This window comes from Pseudopodoces humilis, chromosome 5, assembly GCF_049639895.1.
Source record: "Pseudopodoces humilis isolate 2021_Gansu_Grassland_sample_001 chromosome 5, ASM4963989v1, whole genome shotgun sequence".
Classification (NCBI taxonomy): Eukaryota; Metazoa; Chordata; class Aves; order Passeriformes; family Paridae; genus Pseudopodoces; species Pseudopodoces humilis.
This window is the reverse complement of record NC_142204.1, coordinates 29621971-29640192: the sequence shown is the minus strand read 5'-3', so window position 1 is coordinate 29640192 and position 18222 is coordinate 29621971. Positions and strand designations below refer to the sequence as shown.

Here is an 18222-nt window from a genome sequence, read left to right as displayed (position 1 = left end):
AACTCAGTTCCAATTGTGTAGAGAAATCTTTAGTAGTATAAAAGAACTAGTTTGCTGTGAAATATATAAAAAAAAAACCTTGACTCTTTTCTCTCTGCACATATCTTTACAGTCTGAAATCTGATCCAAGGGTTTCATACCTTATACCTTCATACTTGTATAAGGTCCAGTTCACCTTTCCAGGAAAGCCAGACTTAGTTGTCTGAGTCTGTATGTTAATTTTCAGAATCATGTGGTTTACAAATAATATTTATCTGTTATATTCATTCAAATCACTTGAAATCAATATAAATTTTCTAAAAATAGGGGTATTACAGAATAATTTTATCTTTAGGTGAGTGGAATTATTTTGCTCTTGGCCTTTGCAGGGCAATTTTGAGAATTTATGCTGAGGGGCATCAGATGTGACTGCTTCCTATGAAAATGACTGTTCTCCGCAGCACACTGTTAGAGTGTTAAAGGTCAGCTCTTAGAGCAACAAAAGATGCATTTTTCCCTCACATAAAGATAAGCATGACCCTGGGTTCTGGTGCCATTACTGGTTTTGCTATTAAATGCTCAGATTCTTCATTGCAAATGAGGGAAACAGGTTCACTGCTTGTGTTCCTCAGGCAGTCTAAGAAAGCAAGTAGCTTCTTCCTGGGACAGTTGTAAATATTCATCTTGATGAACAGTTTTATTTTTTAATATTTTGATTTAATATTTCAAATTTTTAATATTTTAAAAATATTTTGAATATAAAAATATTTTAGTATTTCGCATCACTGACATTCATACACTTACTTATTGCCAAGTACTGCAACTGTGTTTCCTTGCGTCTTTACCATTATAATCCTCACCCTGTCAGAAACTGTAGAATGTCTTTATCTTTTGTCCTTCCTCATTACCAGTGAGAATTACCTACCCATACATATCTGAGAATGTGGTTTATGCACATCTGTGATCTGTTGATCCCATCTTCTCTGGCTCTAAAAGTGTGGTGCTAATGAGCCTTTGTGATCTCAGCAGGGTGAAGAGAGTTATAAATGAGACTGATACTTGCCCTAGCTCGGGCAGTTTGAAGTCCATCAGGCATATATAGTCCTAATTTGTTACAGAATCAGCATCTGAATGTATTGAGATGCAAAGCCCCACCAGGTTCTTGTGCAGCAGGAACTCAGTTTCCTGAGTTAGACCACAAAGGAAGTGACCTTGTGTTTAACTGCATTCCAATTGCCAACATCTTGATCTGCAGAGAAGACTTTATGGTCCCTAAGATTTGTGGTGTTATTTTGGGCATTTCAGAGTGTGGTGTATATTTTTGTTGAATATGTTGTTCATTCTGGAGAGAAAATACATTGTTTGTGAAATTTTACAGTGAGCTCTTCGTTAAAAAGGCCCATACTTTGCAACTGTGAACTCATTTCCAGTTTTTAGCGAAGGAATGGTTCATTAAGGCAGATCTCACTGTTCACAGTATTGAAGCTATATGTGATTCTACATTTAGTAGAAAAGTAGAATTAAAACAATTAAACGTTATATTTATTTATAAATATTCAATCAGTATTAAGATATTAAGATATATTCAGTTAGCACTTACTTGTCTTTAATTGCTAACTGTATGAAATTACTTGGAGTTAAACCATGAATTGTTCATTAACTGTTGACAGCAGACAGTATTTTAAGGATTCACCTTTCAAACTCATTGATTGTCCATCTAATTTGTATGCCTGTGTTGTCTTTCTCTTATAACGTGTTTTTAATATGTGTAGTCTTTGTAGTACTTCTGTATCCTAGCATTTCCTCATACTTCCTTAATTTTTTGTTGCACAGTTTGTTTCCTACAATTTGGCATCTCTAACATTTGTATTTACCTTGAGCTGTCCTAATTCTGAAATGAATTTTGTGCTTGAAGATAGAGAAATCTATTTTGAACCTCTTCAAATCTGGTGTTTTTAACTAAATGCACTGACTAAAGTCAAAAAAAGGGAAGGATTATCATTCAGTGGGTGACAAAGGAGGTTAGGGAAGAGGATATATCTCATCAACTATGCACATTTGTAGTATAGCTTTACATTTGAGCTTCACTCCCATCCCTTCTTATATCCTCTGGAGAGAATAAGCAGTTTCCACAGTGTGGTTCATTTGATTTTTGTATGAATGTCTAAAGCAGGGTAGGTGCGTTGTACTCTTAAGAGCATATTTCTCCCCAAAGAGTATAGGGGGGAACTGGGGGGCAGCAGGGGGATCAGATCTAGAGCTGTACAATGAAGCAGCCAATTTGGGGATGATGAATTCCATCCCAGGCTACCACTTCCACTGTTACTGGCCAAGCATCTCCTATTTGCTTGAGTCCCATTGACTTAACCAAAACCCTCGAGCATATATCAATGCATTGTAATTAGTTTTGATAAGCAGAAGATTTTGCTGATTGTTTTCCTGAAGCTTTTTGCAGTTATAACCATATTCCTGTAAAAAAAAAATAAAAATCAATAGTGTTCCTGTAAAAAATCAGTAACTTTAAATAAGTTGAAGTACAGTGTCTGAAGTCAAAGGCATGATAAGGAGGCTAGTATAATTTTATGTATACTTTTAGGTGCACATTAAAAGAAAATTGTACACATTCAAACAGCATAAATGGTTGGTATAACATTTCACATGCACCTGATAAAGATCTGAAAATCCTGCTAAGTTTCCCTGCCAAATATCAGGTATGTACACTTAGTTTTATGTGTGTTTGTTTATTGTGACTTAAAGTACATAATTTTGTTGCTTATTGCAGCTTGTCTTCTTTTGTCACCATGTTCCATATATTAGTTCCTCTTACCCCAACAACTGGCAAATATCTTTAAAATCTCAGTAAGCTGAATGTGTGAATTAGATAGGTGTTCTCCTCCTCTCCTGTGAAAAGTATCCTGAAGAATCCTATGAACATCCTCATGATGTTAAGTCAAAAATTCAAATATTCACTATGCTAACTCAGGCAATATTTCCATTGTATCACTGTATCAGCTATTTTAATATATCCTGTAACTGTATATCAAGTGCAGTATGGAAGTTCTGAGCTTTGTAACAAGTTAGAAAACATTCACTGGGGCACATATGCTAACACAAATTCTTAAGTGCTTGATACTAGTCTTTACTCTGTATCTGTTCACAGCACACGCAGCCTTGAATATTTGATTATCAACTATTGTGACTGGCCACTTAATCTGCACGCTATTGTTTCTGATTTCCTGATTGAATGCACTAATGTAATCATATTTGTAAAGCACTCTCAGCCAGAAACAAAGGATAATTCATTACAATATAAGTTCTGTTTCATAATTAAGTGCTCTTTGGTTATGGATGCAAACGATCTCTCTCTGTGAAGATTCTTACTTAAGTATTTTTAAAGAAATATAACAGCATATAACACAGCAAATTTCTAGTTTTAAAATCCAAAATTATTTAAGACTGCTTGCTAACATACCATAGAGATCCATTTCATTTCTGGAAGCAACCAATGCTGTTACTTTCAGAACTATTTTTGTATGACTTCTTCAGTTGGGAGAGTCACTCTCCTTTGAGAGTTTACAAAGTGAATTGTCTGTTTTCACCACAAAAATTTTTGTTTTGTGCATTTCATAGTTTGTCTTTTTCTGTAAAGACAAGGTGGTTATTTAGCAAGTATAACAAAACCTCCCTGTTGTATTCTTGTTTTTATTGTTTTATAGGTTGTTGTGACTGCAAATGTAAGCAAAGTCCTTACTTTCTGTATGATAAAAATTGTAACAGCTCTTGAAATATTTTATGAAAACGTAGTGCTGAAAAATTCATCCTGTTTCTGCAATCTAACCACTCTGATGATAACTGATAACGGTATGTTTTATTATTACATGTATTTAATGCTTATTCACTGCCCTTTAATAAAGGGGAGTATTGCACAAATATGGGCCTAATGAGTGTGAAAGTGTGTAATGCTTGTAATTAAATATCACAGAAGAAAATTCATATTTTTTCGAGTAATTTGAGTATACTCGCATTGTTCGTGGTGATTAAAGTTTTGTTAATATGGAATCCTTTGTAGAAGTAGTAACACACATTACCCTGTGGCTGGAAGCAGCTTCTTCAGTTGACCCTGTGGCAGTGCAGTGCTTTAGCATTAGAATATTTATTTACATTGTGCCATTAATAACTGTCTAAGGAAACTTAAGATAAATGGAATGACAATGAAGCTGGCTGGAGCAATTGAAGCAGTATTGGTCTAGTGCTTTGCCTTGACAAATTAACCCATCTTAATTCTTCTCTAATCTGCAAACAGAATTTGTTTTTGCAAGAAACTGTACTAGCATAAATAAGAGGAGAATCTAATTATTAATGTCTTTACAATAAATAATCTTAACATTTAATTAACTGTTTCAACCTAACTTAGACACTGTAAGAAAATGCGCAGAGGATTAGAAGAAAAATAGATGGTTTAGGGGCAATTTGGTGGGTACATCCTTTTGACTTGATTTCATTCATCCTTCTGAATTATTGGTTGAATCGTTTTGCAATAATATTTACACCACTTTGCTCACCAATGGCTCTCAAATACCTGAGCAGTTTGTATTGGATGTGCAATTCTTGTGTATCTAATGGGCAGCTCCAAGTTTTAGAATGAAGTGGTAAATTACTGAATGTCTGGATTTTTGAGCTGTTCTCCAGGTTTTGGTGTCAAGGACCTGATCATAATCCTTCACAGTGCAGCGTTACTTAACTAACAGTAGGGCAACATCCCCCTTGCATTTCTTCAAGAGTCTGTATAGAAGCACAAAGCTTTTTTAACAGAGATTGGCCTTACAACTTCTTGAAGTTGCTTATGTTAGAATGTGAAAGAGAGTTTGAATCTAAACTAAGGAACAGATAGCAAACACAAGGATTCCCACATGTTCTTGGGTGACTTGAAGAGGAAACAGAAAATTCACACAAATTCCTCTATCTCTTCCTCATTAATATAGCCCAAAGGACATGGAATACTGTGCATAAAAATGATTCTCTTACAAAACCGTGGTGTAGGAGGAGGAATGAAATGTTACCAAGTATTTTCAAGGACCTGTTGTTCTGAAGAGCTCAGTGCTACAAAGAACTCTCTCTCTCGGGCACCCTTGCCCCTGGAGAAGGTTCTTTGGAACATTTGAACCTCGGGAGGCTGTATGGGAAAAACTCCTCCAGCATCACAGAAGTGTTGTGTCAGGTTCCTGTCCAGTACTGGGAATTGAGAAGGAAAGACTGTCACTAGAAGATGACAGCTGGAGTGATATCCATGAGTATTTTCATCTATTTAGCTGTCTTTAGGAAACACTATTAGTGGATTTTTAAGAAGGAAATGTCCTTTATTGACCCAGTCCCAAAAGCCATGTTTTCTTATAATTATGGACTATATAGTTTGGTTCTCCGTCTTCACAGACTAAAGCTTCCTCTTAATTCCATTAGCAGGTTTTCAGAGAACAGTTGTTATGGGAGCCAGCTCACCTTGCCTGTGCTTTGTGCCAAAAATGAGCCCTTTGGCAGTGTTAACCAGGAGGCTGTGAGGTTAGCTTGTGCCTGCCAGTATCACTGCCACTCACGTGCTCCTGTGAGCTGAGATGTCTTACTGGGTAATTCAGATGTGAAGTAACATTGATTATTTATGGTATCTCCTGTAAAGTGACCTCCGTTTCATAAGAGGATGCACTTGCAAAACTCCTTTAGGTATCATTTTCTGGAAGAAACATTTTGAAAGTACCCACTACTCAGTGAAGTCTAATGCATTTTGAAAGGTCAGCCCGGACCATACAGAAAATAATAGGTTCCATTAATTTCAACACAGACAGAATCAGGAAAGCATATTTGACAGTGTTTTCAGGTATTTATACAAGCTTAAAAGAAAAGACAAGCTTTGCCAGAAGGAGATAAATTCCTTACTTTTACTTACTACTTCTAGTAAAATACTAGGAGTATTTTACTTTTTCTGTAGCTCATGGCTTGAGATCTTTCTCATATATTGACTTAGGCAATTGTCAATGCATCAGATTTCAGCTGGTAACTAGATTTCTGGAGATGCACATAGGTGTTTGATGAAGGATTTCAGAATGTCTGTCTGTACTCATCCACATCTTTAAGCATAAAAATGTCATTAAAGTCAAACTCTGCTATCCATTTAGTAAGGTGTTTGAACATGAGTGGTCCCAAGGGCTGTTTCTAACAAGCAGTTCAGATGACCTTTGCAGTGAACACCCATGCTGCCATGTGGAGGTAGGAGATACCTACATTAACAATGCACTTGTAGGCAAAACTGGCTTTCATCTGAACAAGCCAGCCTGTGATAAAGACAAAGCTTTCTCTACCTGTGCAAGATAGATATACTTAAAATCTGCGTAACTTTTCTGGATTAAAAAGCTAGCTACTTTCTAGCACAGAGAAGTCAGGAAAGTCTCCAAACACGAGTTTCATTTGATCTCAGGCAGCCATTCATTTCACAGACTACACATCTGCAGGCACACAGATGAAAGAGACCATGGCTTAAGTGGTATATGTCTAATTCTACTGTTCGATGTGGTATTCTGCTCATAAGAGAAGATACTCTTTCATACCACAGCTGCCAGTGAATTGTTGGTATAGTAATTGCTAGCTGAAATAATGGCAAATTGACTCATGCAATCATAAAAGATTTAAATAGGATGAAAATTGCTACTGCATAGATTACAAAAGGAGACTCTGAAACCAAGTCTGTGAGACAGAAAGAGAGAGAAGTATGGTATGGTGGGATCTCTTGCATTAGAACAGTCTGGTGTGTTAGAAGACTTGAATTCAGGGTCTGGTTTATACCACAGCATATATCACTGTGTGCTTTCTGAGAGATGATTTCATATCCCTGCTTCACAGTAGCATTTCCTTATCTATCCTGACAATAACATTACTTTTATTTGTCATACGGTGGTGGCATCAAGCTTAATTAATATGTGTGTAAAAAGCATTGGTATAACTCAGCTGGGGAGTGCTGTGGAAGGACAAAATCTGGCTATTTTTATCAGTCAGAAGTGTGAGTGAATGTATGAGAGAAGGTGCATACCAAGTAGAGAACAGCTACTTCGAGATTTCAACTCAAACTATTTTTAAACAGTTATTTCTTGTAATATCCAGCATATACCTAACATGTGCATTTTTCCAGATTGTCTAGTTCTCGAAGCATCACTGTCCTCAAGCTCTTGGAATATCACACAAACATTTCAGTTGAAAAAGTAAGAGCCTGATTCTTGTTAAAGTTCATTGTGGGGTTGGTGTGTGTGGGGGGGGGAAAGTAACTAAAGTCATTCATCATTCTTTTTTTTTTTTGTATTTGTCGAGGAACTACATGTCACTAAAGATAGTCAGATCTGTTTTCTTGGCCCACTTCCTCCTCCTTCTCTTTTATTTTTTTTTCCCTTAAAAAGCTACTTCTTCTGATGACTCTCTTATTTAATAGGACCATGGAAACTAACTGTAGGAGAGTCATTACAATGACTGAATTTATGACAAGTGCCTGAAGAGATAATAAAGGATGTCACAATGACATTAAAATTCTTTTTGTCCTTGGGTAAAAGGTGGGCCCCTGGTACTCAGTATAAGGCCTAGATTAGAGCAGTCAAGAGATTCTTTAAAATCACTTTGTGAAGCTGTTTTAAATTAGACCCAGATGCAATTTAAATATGGTCCACAGGTAACATGAATATAATTAAACCAGAAAGTAACATCTAATCTGCTAATAGGAATAATGAATACCTATTCTTCTTTAGACATTATTTTTCATACTCTTTGTTGAGAGCTGGCAGAGGAAGCATTCATGCCCAGTACGTGGCCTAACACTTTATGATAGGTGGTTGTTAATATTTAGAAAGATCTGGCTAAGATATGCTGTAGGTAACTGCAGTGTTCCCATTCAGAATTCTCCTCCCCTATGCAAAAAGGCTAATTCAGAAGCACCTGGGATGAAATAAAACTCTTTCTTTTTGGGAAGTGGCACATCACTTCCCTGTCCCTGAAGGAGCACAGGGAAGGATCTGTCTTTCTCTAAATCAGAGCATTTCTCAGCACGTTTGGGGAGGGACTGTGCTACTCTTGGCTCTCTTCCGTATTGGTAGAAGCATTGCAGAGCTAGACAGGGACAAACTAGTCTTCCAACAAGCATATTTTTTGGTAGATGAAGGCAATAGCACGCTGGCAATACTTCCTAGCACTGTACGCATAGAACAGAGATTCAGAAAAGCTGGAAAAAAATCAGTGATGGGTTTCTTCCCTTTTATGGTTAAAAAGTACTACCTGGCCACTCATGTACTGTAAATCACAGTAAAATGTAACACAAAGTGTTTCCTCTGCTTCCTGCTTTTTTTGAAATTAATGACTCTCAGCATCTCAATGCGGATTGTATTTCATACTAAATTTCTTCTCAGAATAAGTACAGCAGAACAGTAGGCTTGGAGGGTAAACAGACTTTTACCCATTTCATTACATGTTTGCTTGGTTTTTCCCTTGGGTTTATGCTTTTTTCTGTCACTTGAAATTTGACATTCATGGCTGAATCTGGATTGAGTTCCCGTGTCTTACAAAAACTCTGTTTCTGTGTTACCAGCTGCTCACGGTGTATACACAAGGGTGAGTGTGCCAGCTGCAAATGGATACACGTCTCTCCTGTCACCACCTGCCAGGTGAAGTTTGTTGGGGAAAACTGGAATCCCCTGTGATGGCTTTTTCTTGTATTTTTTACATCTGAGCAGCAATCTGTCTCTTTTTTATATTGACATGGAGAAATTCTTATTTTTTTCCAGGATGATTGCAGTGCAACTGTTTCCAAGGGGATCACCACTGTGCGGAAAACAGAGGTTAGTTAGCGTTTTAAGATCAGCATTATTAAGGCTCTCTGAGGGAGAAAATTATTTAAAATGGGAGGACTTTGCAGAAAAAATAGAGATATGGATGAGTAGGCAGTCGTTCACAAAGTAAGTATTTGGACTGATACTATTTTTCCTTAGTGTTCTGCTGGTGTTAAAAGGTATCAGCAAAGACTTGTGTTTCAGATGCAGGCATTGAGACAGTGAACACTGCAATTGTCCTGTGCCTACCTGTAGATGCAGTGTTTACAAGATTGCTTTAAATGCCAAAGTCCCTGTGTGCTGGATTTAGTCACTCCACGGGAGCCATCATGCAGAGGGCTGGAACACGTGAGCTGACCAACAACAACAACAAAAAAGGAGAACATTTCAGGCTTAAAATCTTACCTAGATATAAAAGCACGTTTCAGTTCTGCTGTCACAGACAGCTCTGGGAAACTAAGCTTCAGAATCTCAAACCTCTTCCTCATTTTATGCAGCCAGATCACAGCTTCTCCTGAAACAGCTGCCAGGGGAGCAGAAGGAAGGGGAGGATGTGCCACCAAGTTTCTGCATAACAGAGAAGTGGCTACAGGATGAGTCCAGGAACTGAAATCCATGGGTGTTAGTAAATCTCTGGTTCACACTTTCAGAAAAATTTTCCTTGTTTCCAGGCTGTAGACAAAACTGGAGATGGATCCACACAAGCTGGATCATTGGGAAGGAAGAAGTTCACTAGTCCTGCCAAAATACCTGCTGAATTCTCTACAGAATTCATATAGACTGTATGTGTGCATACAGTCTAAATTATTTGTCTCATCAGCCAGCCCTTTAACCTTCTCATCATAGGTCAGCCCTTTAACCACAAGATTATCCCTTCATTCTTTATGAAATCAAAATGGTTTTGTTTTCTCATAAAACTCAGTGATCTTTTTATCAGTGGTTGCTTATGACATGCAGGTGTTAGAAAAGAAATGAGTAGTGGAGAGAAAATTGACTGATGAGTAAGTACATAGAGATTTGCTGCCTACACTTTTTGGTTTCAGCTTTTCTGTGAGTGATGCTTCGTTGTTATAAATAGTGACTGTGTTCTTATCTCTAAGTGTTTCTTTAGAACTACTCAAACTTCTACCTCTCAAGACAGGGATTACCTCTTAAATTCAGCTCCTCAGCTGATGTTTCTTAAACAAAATCATAAAACACATCTTGTTTTTCACGGAGACGTGTGGGATTGTAATACTTGTGCTTCTGAGCATTAATATTCTGGATTCGATCTGCATTTAAAGCATTATGTCTGGTGAAAGAACAGAAAAAATTCTTCTTTGCTCTGCTTCCAAGTGCATTAATTTGACATTGGTAAATAGTTGGAATTGCCTAGGAGATGGCTTTCTTCCACATGCCTTATCTTGGAAAGACAGTGATGGACAAGGCAGTGAAAGCACCCGAGGCAGTGCAAAGGCAGATGTTTATTTAGAAGTGATTGATCCATTCAGAGAGCTTGAAATTGCATTTGAAATCCTGCTCTCCTTTGACTGCTTGCGCTATAAGGAGAACATACTGGAGAGTAGAGAAAGAGGATTTGTGTTTTCCCACAACCCCAGCTGAGCATTTAGATTAGTATACTTTTTTCAGTGCCAGCCCCAGCCCTTCTCCTGACTCCAGCTGCTGGTTTCTATGCGTGCACCTTCCCCCTCCCCTGCCGGAGCAGCAGCTGGAGTGGTTGGATTGAGTACGCTTGGCTAGGGAACTGATTTGGCTGGAAATCACTGTTATCTTGCAGCAGGTTATTTTTCGTCTAGGCCAGTTCCCTGATCCAGTTCTTCAGGCCCTGTGCAGGAGGGGCTGTGCCAGAGAGGGACTCCCCAGGGTGGCAGACACCTCTTAACCTGGGCTAGTCTTTCTGAGACCTGCAGCCATGCTAACCACACCTCTGAGGATGTGCTGGCACGGATCACAAAGCCCCAGGGTAGTGTTAGGGCTGTCCAGGGGAGGCGGGAGGAGGCTGCAGCTCAGAAATATGGAACTCTATTGAAGCTGACAGGGCTGTGCTGATTTACATTACCTGAGGACCTGGTGCTCGCTTCCTGTATGTCTCTTTGCATGTTTACACTTTCATCACATGCCTCACAACTAGTGATTTTTATAAATATCCTTCTGCCTCTCTGCTCTGGCCGCTCTTGCCCTGGGCATTGCTCCCCCTACCATGTAGCAACTGGAAGGTCAGTGGCTGGCTGGCACTGGGGAAACAAGCACTGCAGACCCCAGGGAGGACACATTAGGTCCTTCCTGCCTTTGGTGAGGAAATTATTGGTTTCTTTTGCTGCTGAGGCAGATTATGGCGGTCAAGCTGGGTGGGAATCAGACTCTTGAGGTCATCTTACCTCAGTGCTGTGACTGCACTGACTCCATGAGGCCAGGGCAGGATGCCACGAGGGAGTCTGTGCTGTGTAACCTCAGGGAAGGCATGGTTTCAGAGGGGGCTGAAACTTTCTGAGTGAACAATCCTTTCCATGATTTCTTCATGGGCTAAGAAAGGAAGCAAGGCAGGTAATCTGAAGCACTCTGTGGTGTTTGGTGCCTGGCAAAGAGACCAGTGGGAGCCCTGCTGCACCCCTGAGCAATGGGTGCCTGGCATTTCTCTCACCAGGGTTCACAGCCCTGGTGCTATATGGGGGATCTCCACGTGTTTATGTGATACTGTGGGGTTCTGGTGCTTCAGGGCTCCCTGATGGTTACCAGGGAGAACCCAAAGCTGTGTTTTCCTCCTTTCTGTGGTATTTGGCTTCTGGATTTGTGTGAGGATATTGGCTGTCCTTGGTGCACTGGAGGTTGGACACAAGCAGAAGGAGAGGATGCAGGTGAAGAAAAGCAATAGTGGTTTGCTGGCTTTGATTTTTGCTTCAGTTGTCCGGTCTCAAGAATTAAACTGATTTCCAGATTATTGTGGGAGTGAATTTTCCCCCTCAGGCTGTTTGTGAGGGATTTTCTTTGCCTTCCTCTATTATCAATACGAGAGGTCATCTTGGTGGCCCTTTTGCAGGCCCCCTGGCCCCAGCCTTTGCACTCTCTGGCCTTTTCCTAAGGCACGAGTTGCAGCTTTCAATCAGTGGTGACAGATCCCTCATTTGCTCTGGAGTGCTCTGGCATCCAGTGAACTATAGCATGTGGGAACAATGTGCCGAGACCTTTTTGAAATGGTCAAAGTGCTGTGACCCTGGTGGTCCCCTCAGGCTACCAGCCCAAAGTCCTTATCAGCGCTGTTTTGGGTACATGAAATGATTAATGGTGAGAAAAACCTGTGGGATGGACTTTCCTAGAGGCTTTGCACCAGCATCCTTAACAGGATCAGGAAGACTGAACTTCCCAGTGAATGTGTCCGCAGGTGCACAGCAAAAAACCAGGATAATCACAGTGCTCTAAAAGCTCAATTTAAACTAGTCTAAAATTGAGCTAAAAGGTTTGCCTGAGAAGGTCCCAAACAGTTTGTGGTTTCACATGCATATTTTCCTGTTCTTTTGAATGTTTCAGTTTGTTGTCTGAAAGATAGAGAGGAAGCCGTCTGTGCGATTGTAAAACTGGGGAAGCAGCAAAACTGGTTAAACATGAGATGCCATCAAAAATATCAAGTGAATACAGTAGGGAAAAAATACCTCTTCTTGCTCAGTAGTGTTAAGTAAGTTAGACTAAGTAAATATAGACAAAGAAAAGCACAGTTTTTCTGCAAGACTGACAACATCACAGCAAACTAGAGTTATTTTTAAATGCTGGAGAACTTCTTAGCGTAAAAATGAGATACCAAAGGACTCCCCTGCAGTTGTTTTGTACCTTTAGTTCTATGTATGACTTTGAAAAGACTTTCTAGTAAAGCTAATTCTGGGGCGCTTTCTCAAATTTTCATTCGAGGATTTGACCCTGCATCCCCTTTTCAGGTCACGAAAGATGCCTTCATTTGTTCATCTGATCTCTCATAGTGACAGCACCATGGGTTTTGTCTTGCCTTGTTTTTTAATTCTTCAGGGGTCACATGAAACGTATCATTTCAAGCTGGGTTTTTATGCTACCTACTACTAAAGGACTGTGATTGCTTTGGGCAACTCCGTTATTAGTTAAATTGAAATATAAAATACGTAGGTAAAAATAGTTGGCTTGTAATGAAGTTGTGATTGACAGTACTTCCCGGGATTAAGTTTAACAGGATCTGAAATTAATAATAAAAATGTATCCCAATGCCATAAAATCTGCATTCCTGAGTGGTGGTTGTTTTTACAGCTGTTGCTTATCTGCCCAGCCTTTTCATAACCAGATCTTGTTTTGCTTTCTTTCCTAATAGCATATCAGCATTCAATCCATTGAGCCTTTGTGGATTTCTACATTAGGCAAAAGTGAAATAACAGTCAAAGGAGAAAACTTTACACGTGCATCAGGCATAAAACTGATACTGACTGGAATCACTGGCTGTAAACCAGACGTGTGAGTCAAACCAAAAAGTAACACTATTTACCTTGCGTGGTGAAAATAATATCCATTTTGCTCTAGCAATATGGCTGTGTGAACAGTTGTCATGTACCTCTCCTCAGCAGAGCAGGGGATGCTCTGGACTTCTTTACTTATACTTCCACTTTAAATTACCAAAGGATGGAAATGAATTTGGTGTCTGAGTACAACACAAGGGATGGATGAGTTGTCAATTCTCTCAGCAGCAGTAGGACAGTTTTGTATCTGTGGCTCTCTGTGCCTTCTAGCAGGCATCAAGAAGTTAGGTCACAGGAAAACCTCAGCTTTTGTTTGAATCTCCTCTGCTTCAAAATATTCCTAATATATTCTAGGATTCTGATTGTAAAGCACAGACACCATGCCAGGGAAGGAAATCTCTAGTACAGCTCCAATTTTTCTGTTGATGATTACACAGTGTAAACCCCTAGATAATTAGGCATTCTTATTCTGAATCAGTTATTTTCAGGTGCAGCTGCAATGGCTGCCTGTGATTAGGAAGCCCATTTTATATAGCTAGCACTTGAAAAGGTAGTGTTCAGTTTTTGCTTCAACCATAAGTTTTCAGGGGACCACAGAAAAAAAAAGGAGAGAGGGAGGGTAAGACAGGAAGTAGAGAGAAAGAGGAAGGAGTGAAAAAATGTGAGGAAAGAGAGAAAGAAAAAGAAGAAATCAAAGGAAAATGAAGATTGTTATTCTTGACTGGCTCATGGACCATGGTGGTAGCATGAAGTACGCAGTAAACAGCACAGTCACACATTGCATTACATAGCCTCATCCCAGGGCTGATTATCTATACTGTTTCCTGTGATTATTGTGTCACATAGCAACTTCATTCAAACGATGCCCTACTTTATTTCTTCAGCTCCCTGCTCTCTTTCCACCTCCATCTGGCAGCTCAGACAGAGATTCAGTTCTCTTTTCTCCTTGCCACTTGCTGTAGGCTATAGGCTTCGTGTAGTAACACCAATGAGTGGCATCTGTGTCTCAGTGTTTGTTTTCTTTCTTCTCCAGCATTAAAGTTAGAAATGTGCTAAATGATACACAAATGACATTTGCTCTCCCACCAACACGTAAAGAGGCCAAAAGTATATGTATCCAGGCTAATGGGAAAAAATGTTCACCACCAATGACCCTGCATTACGTTTCACTGCCATCATGTTCTAGAATTACACCAAATACCTCTTGGATCAGGTAAGTTTGTCTTTCTATAGTTTTTATGTACTTACCCAAATGTAGTTGCACTGAGCCAATATGAGCCTTCTTCCTTGGCCAGACTGCAGCTGAAGCAAGTTTTGAAGACTGCTGTAACCTGTTGTGTTGGATGAATTTAAGCCTGTGAAGTGATTTAACAGATAGGGTTATAGTAGCTGCAAGATGGATTCTGTAGACTTCTTCTGCCCACCTCAGGTCTCCTTTACAGAAGTCAAAAGTAGCCTATCCCTACTAAGCCTAAACCCAAAATACGGATAACATGCATAAATTCTAACTCAAATTAAGTTTGATTTCTTGATGCTAATACAGCATTCATCTGTGAAACAGTATAAAGTATCAGTGGTTTGGAAGTGAAGTGAAAATAATCATCATTGCACTGATGTACACAGACTTGCTTTACAATATGATTCCCTAAAGCCAAAAGAGCGCTTTTCAAGCCTTTGCTGTGTTCTGCAGGAGACTCACAGATCTGGTGAAAGACTTACAGGATGATTTAAAGGATATTCTCTGGCACAGCTTTCCACCTCTCCCTCTGCTTTCACAGTTTTTACCTGTTCTCACATTCTGAATCTGATATCTTGTCGAGTGAGGATTTGAGGTAATGGGTTGGGCTGACAGCTGCAGCAACTGAGCAGCCAGGATGCGTGCCCTCATCTCCAGGTGAGAGGCAGCTCAGGCAGCTGGAAATTAATAATACCTTAAGCCACTCCAACTTTGTACAGCATAAATTGTGAGCCAGAGCCCTCAGACACAAGCACCATTGTGTGCTGAGACAGATAGTCTGAACACCACCGAGAATGTTTCCTGTGAGGTGCCTGGCATGATGGGCTGGTCCGGAAGAAGGCAAGAATAAGCACAGGCTGGGGCAGTGAAACACCATGATGCTCTTTCTTCAAGGCAGAATATTTAATCATGGTCTAGTTCTTGGGCTGCATAAATAGAAAAAAAGTTGGAGAGTCCCTGAAAAAAAGGGGTATACGTGTGGAAGCAATTAAGTCATGTTGTTTTGGGGTAGCAAAAGTATCTACCATTATTTTATAAAGAAAGAGAGGAAGTACAGTGCATAGCTCAAATTATCTTTTTCTGCAGTTTGACTTCATTATGTTGTCTGCTACCAAAGCAAAATGCACTTGAGTAGTTTATTCACAACTGAAGGATTAATGCAGGACATGTTTGTGGGAAAAGAGATAACATTAACCTCCCTTTCTCCCCATGTTTGTTTTTGTTTTGCTTTGGCTTTTGCAGTGGTGGTCGCAAAATTACTACAACTGGTAGAAATTTTAATGTGGTGGACAGTGTGATTATTTCAGATGACCAGAGATCAAATCTCACAGTAAGTCTTATCTCCTTTGCAATACCAAATAGAGGTCTCTTGACGTCTAGGTTAGCATTTGGTTTTGTTCCTAAGATTTGAGGAGACCTCAGTATTTTCCAACCACTTGCCAGGGACTTGTCAGTCACCCTGCTGAAATAAGTAAGACCACTTAGAGGATTACAGTTATACACATTCTTAGTACAGAATCACAAATACACATCAGCTGCTCTCCTGCATAATTCCCTGAGCTTTTGTTTGTGGTCTAAGGACTTGCTCCAAATGTGTCCTTTTTGAGTCTCCTTAGTCTCCACACATGGGTGTGTCGGAGGAGGGAGTGCTATACTTCCCTTTGGCTCTGTGCTGAAAGCCCAAATGGTGTCACTGCCTCAGTGAGGGGCAGGAGACTGGAGCTGGTGTTGGGATGAAACCCTTTCTCCAAGGTTGTGAGGAGGCAAGCACTTTGCTGACCCTTGCAACACAGAGACCAGAACACAGCAGCATCATCCAGTGGAGTAAACAATGGCCCAATGCTACGATGATTGTAGCAACCCCCTCTCTCAGGAGTTAAGTTAGAAAGAGCAAATGCCTAGGAGTGCTGTAGAGCTTGTCTTACCACCTTGTGATAAGAGCTTGTCACCTGTATTGAGGGGAAACAAGGAAACTCCATTGTCACAATTCCTGTCTCATTGCAGGAAATAGTTACCTTAGCAGTGAGCAATCAGCCTTAAAGCAGCGTGCAGAGTGTGTGACAAATTCACTTAAAGGTAGACATTTGCTCAACACAGAAATTTTTCCAGGTGCACTGCATGCAGCCCTGATGTCAGAGAAGAGGCTTAGCAGGTATCTGTGTGAAGTCAGGAAAATATTAAAATGAGTTTGAGTGCCTCTGTTTGTAATTGTACCCACTGTTGAGTATTTAATGACTGTTAGAGCTTTGCTATTGCATTTCTAGGTCTCTAGGTGTCCTGGAAATGCATCTGAGTATCATTACTTAACACCAAGCCTGAGCCATGCAACAGAGGGTAAAGTTGTTGATATGATGTTAAAAGTGGATACTACCTTTATACCATGTGTCAAATTACACTATCACCCAGACCCAGTGTTCATTAACTACCAGCTGCACACTGAACTGGATCCTGATCTGGAATTAAAAATATATGTAAGTTTCAAAATAATAAACTACAGTACCCAATTTAAAATAGTGTTTGGAGATAACTTTTTTTTTTCTTACTGTATTTAGTGACTGATGTTTGTTTTCAATTCTTTCCCTCCAGAAAGAAAATGATAACTTGAATATTTCTAAAACAGAGGTAGAAGTTTATCTGTCATATATGACTGGTGCACAGACCAAAAAGATATGGTTCAGTGTCCAAAATATTACCAAAAAGCCAGACCGTAGCACCATACTGTGCAAATTCAAAAGGGAAGGAACCGACAAGATTGACTTTTCCACAGTGAAAGTTTTTGTAAGTACAAGTCCCTTTTGTTGCAATTTAGCATTGTTTGAATGTTTGTACAAGTGTAGTAAAATGTGTCATTAATGCTGTCATGGTATTTGGTAGTACAGTTTTGTTCCTCATGTCGAAGCGTGCCTGCCTGGCTTAGGTACCGCTGGCAGAACTGAGTTAATTTTCTGTCTGGTTGCTGGGGTGGTGTCAGAGTCCGAGCTTTGCAGTCCCAGCTGGACTCGCTGCTGCTGAGCTCCAGGAGACCAGCAGCTTGTCACACCTCTTACCTGCAGAACAGACATCACTGGAACAGCATCACTGTCTCCAGGAGAGCCCCTCATCTTAGATCTGTAAGCAGATCTAAGATGTAAGTAAGATCTGATTCTCCACTGTGGCCATGAGGAAAAGGATTGTGTTTTCCCAGTCACTTTTTCATACTAAAGTAAGTAAGGATCTGTCTAAGGGATCACCACTGAGATAGAAGGCATTTCTGGGTGAAAAAGGGGGTGAAATTCAGTGTGCACAGTGAAGGCTAAAATGCTTTGAGCATGTGGCTCAAAGCCAGGCCCAAATATAAGGACATTAGCATGGATGTCAAAGCTGAGTTGCAGCTTAAGATACTTGTTCTGTGAATAAGATAAAGATATTAATTTTTTTAAATGCTATGATTACCATTTGTGAAGGAGAAAAATTATGTCAGACTCTTACTGCAGTGTGTGGTGGTATAAAACTGAAATAACTCTATTGACTTCAAGGCATATGGCTCATAGTAAAGATTAACAAAGCTATTCTTGATTTTTTATCACTTTTAACTGATCCACCCATCTGTGGATCCTGCCATCTGAGCCAGTTACGGCATGGAAAAGCCTTTCTGAGTTTGGTGTTGCATTTAAAAATCGGTGTTGCCCTGCTGTATCACATGCTC

At 39.8% G+C, this 18222-nt stretch overlaps 1 protein-coding gene across 2 annotated transcripts in view; it reads left to right on the top strand.

The window, feature by feature from the left end:
• Window positions 1-18222, top strand: part of PLXNC1 (plexin C1) — a 70236-nt gene that overhangs the window by 16694 nt on the left and 35320 nt on the right. For both annotated transcript variants that reach the window (XM_014249107.2, XM_014249108.2), the window contains exons 5-14: window positions 2576-2690; window positions 3696-3840; window positions 7154-7223; window positions 8591-8666; window positions 8787-8840; window positions 13159-13298; window positions 14334-14513; window positions 15780-15867; window positions 16802-17008; window positions 17124-17315. In XM_014249107.2, the coding sequence (XP_014104582.2) occupies window positions 2576-2690; window positions 3696-3840; window positions 7154-7223; window positions 8591-8666; window positions 8787-8840; window positions 13159-13298; window positions 14334-14513; window positions 15780-15867; window positions 16802-17008; window positions 17124-17315 (1267 nt within the window). The remainder of the gene's footprint in view (window positions 1-2575; window positions 2691-3695; window positions 3841-7153; window positions 7224-8590; window positions 8667-8786; window positions 8841-13158; window positions 13299-14333; window positions 14514-15779; window positions 15868-16801; window positions 17009-17123; window positions 17316-18222) is intronic.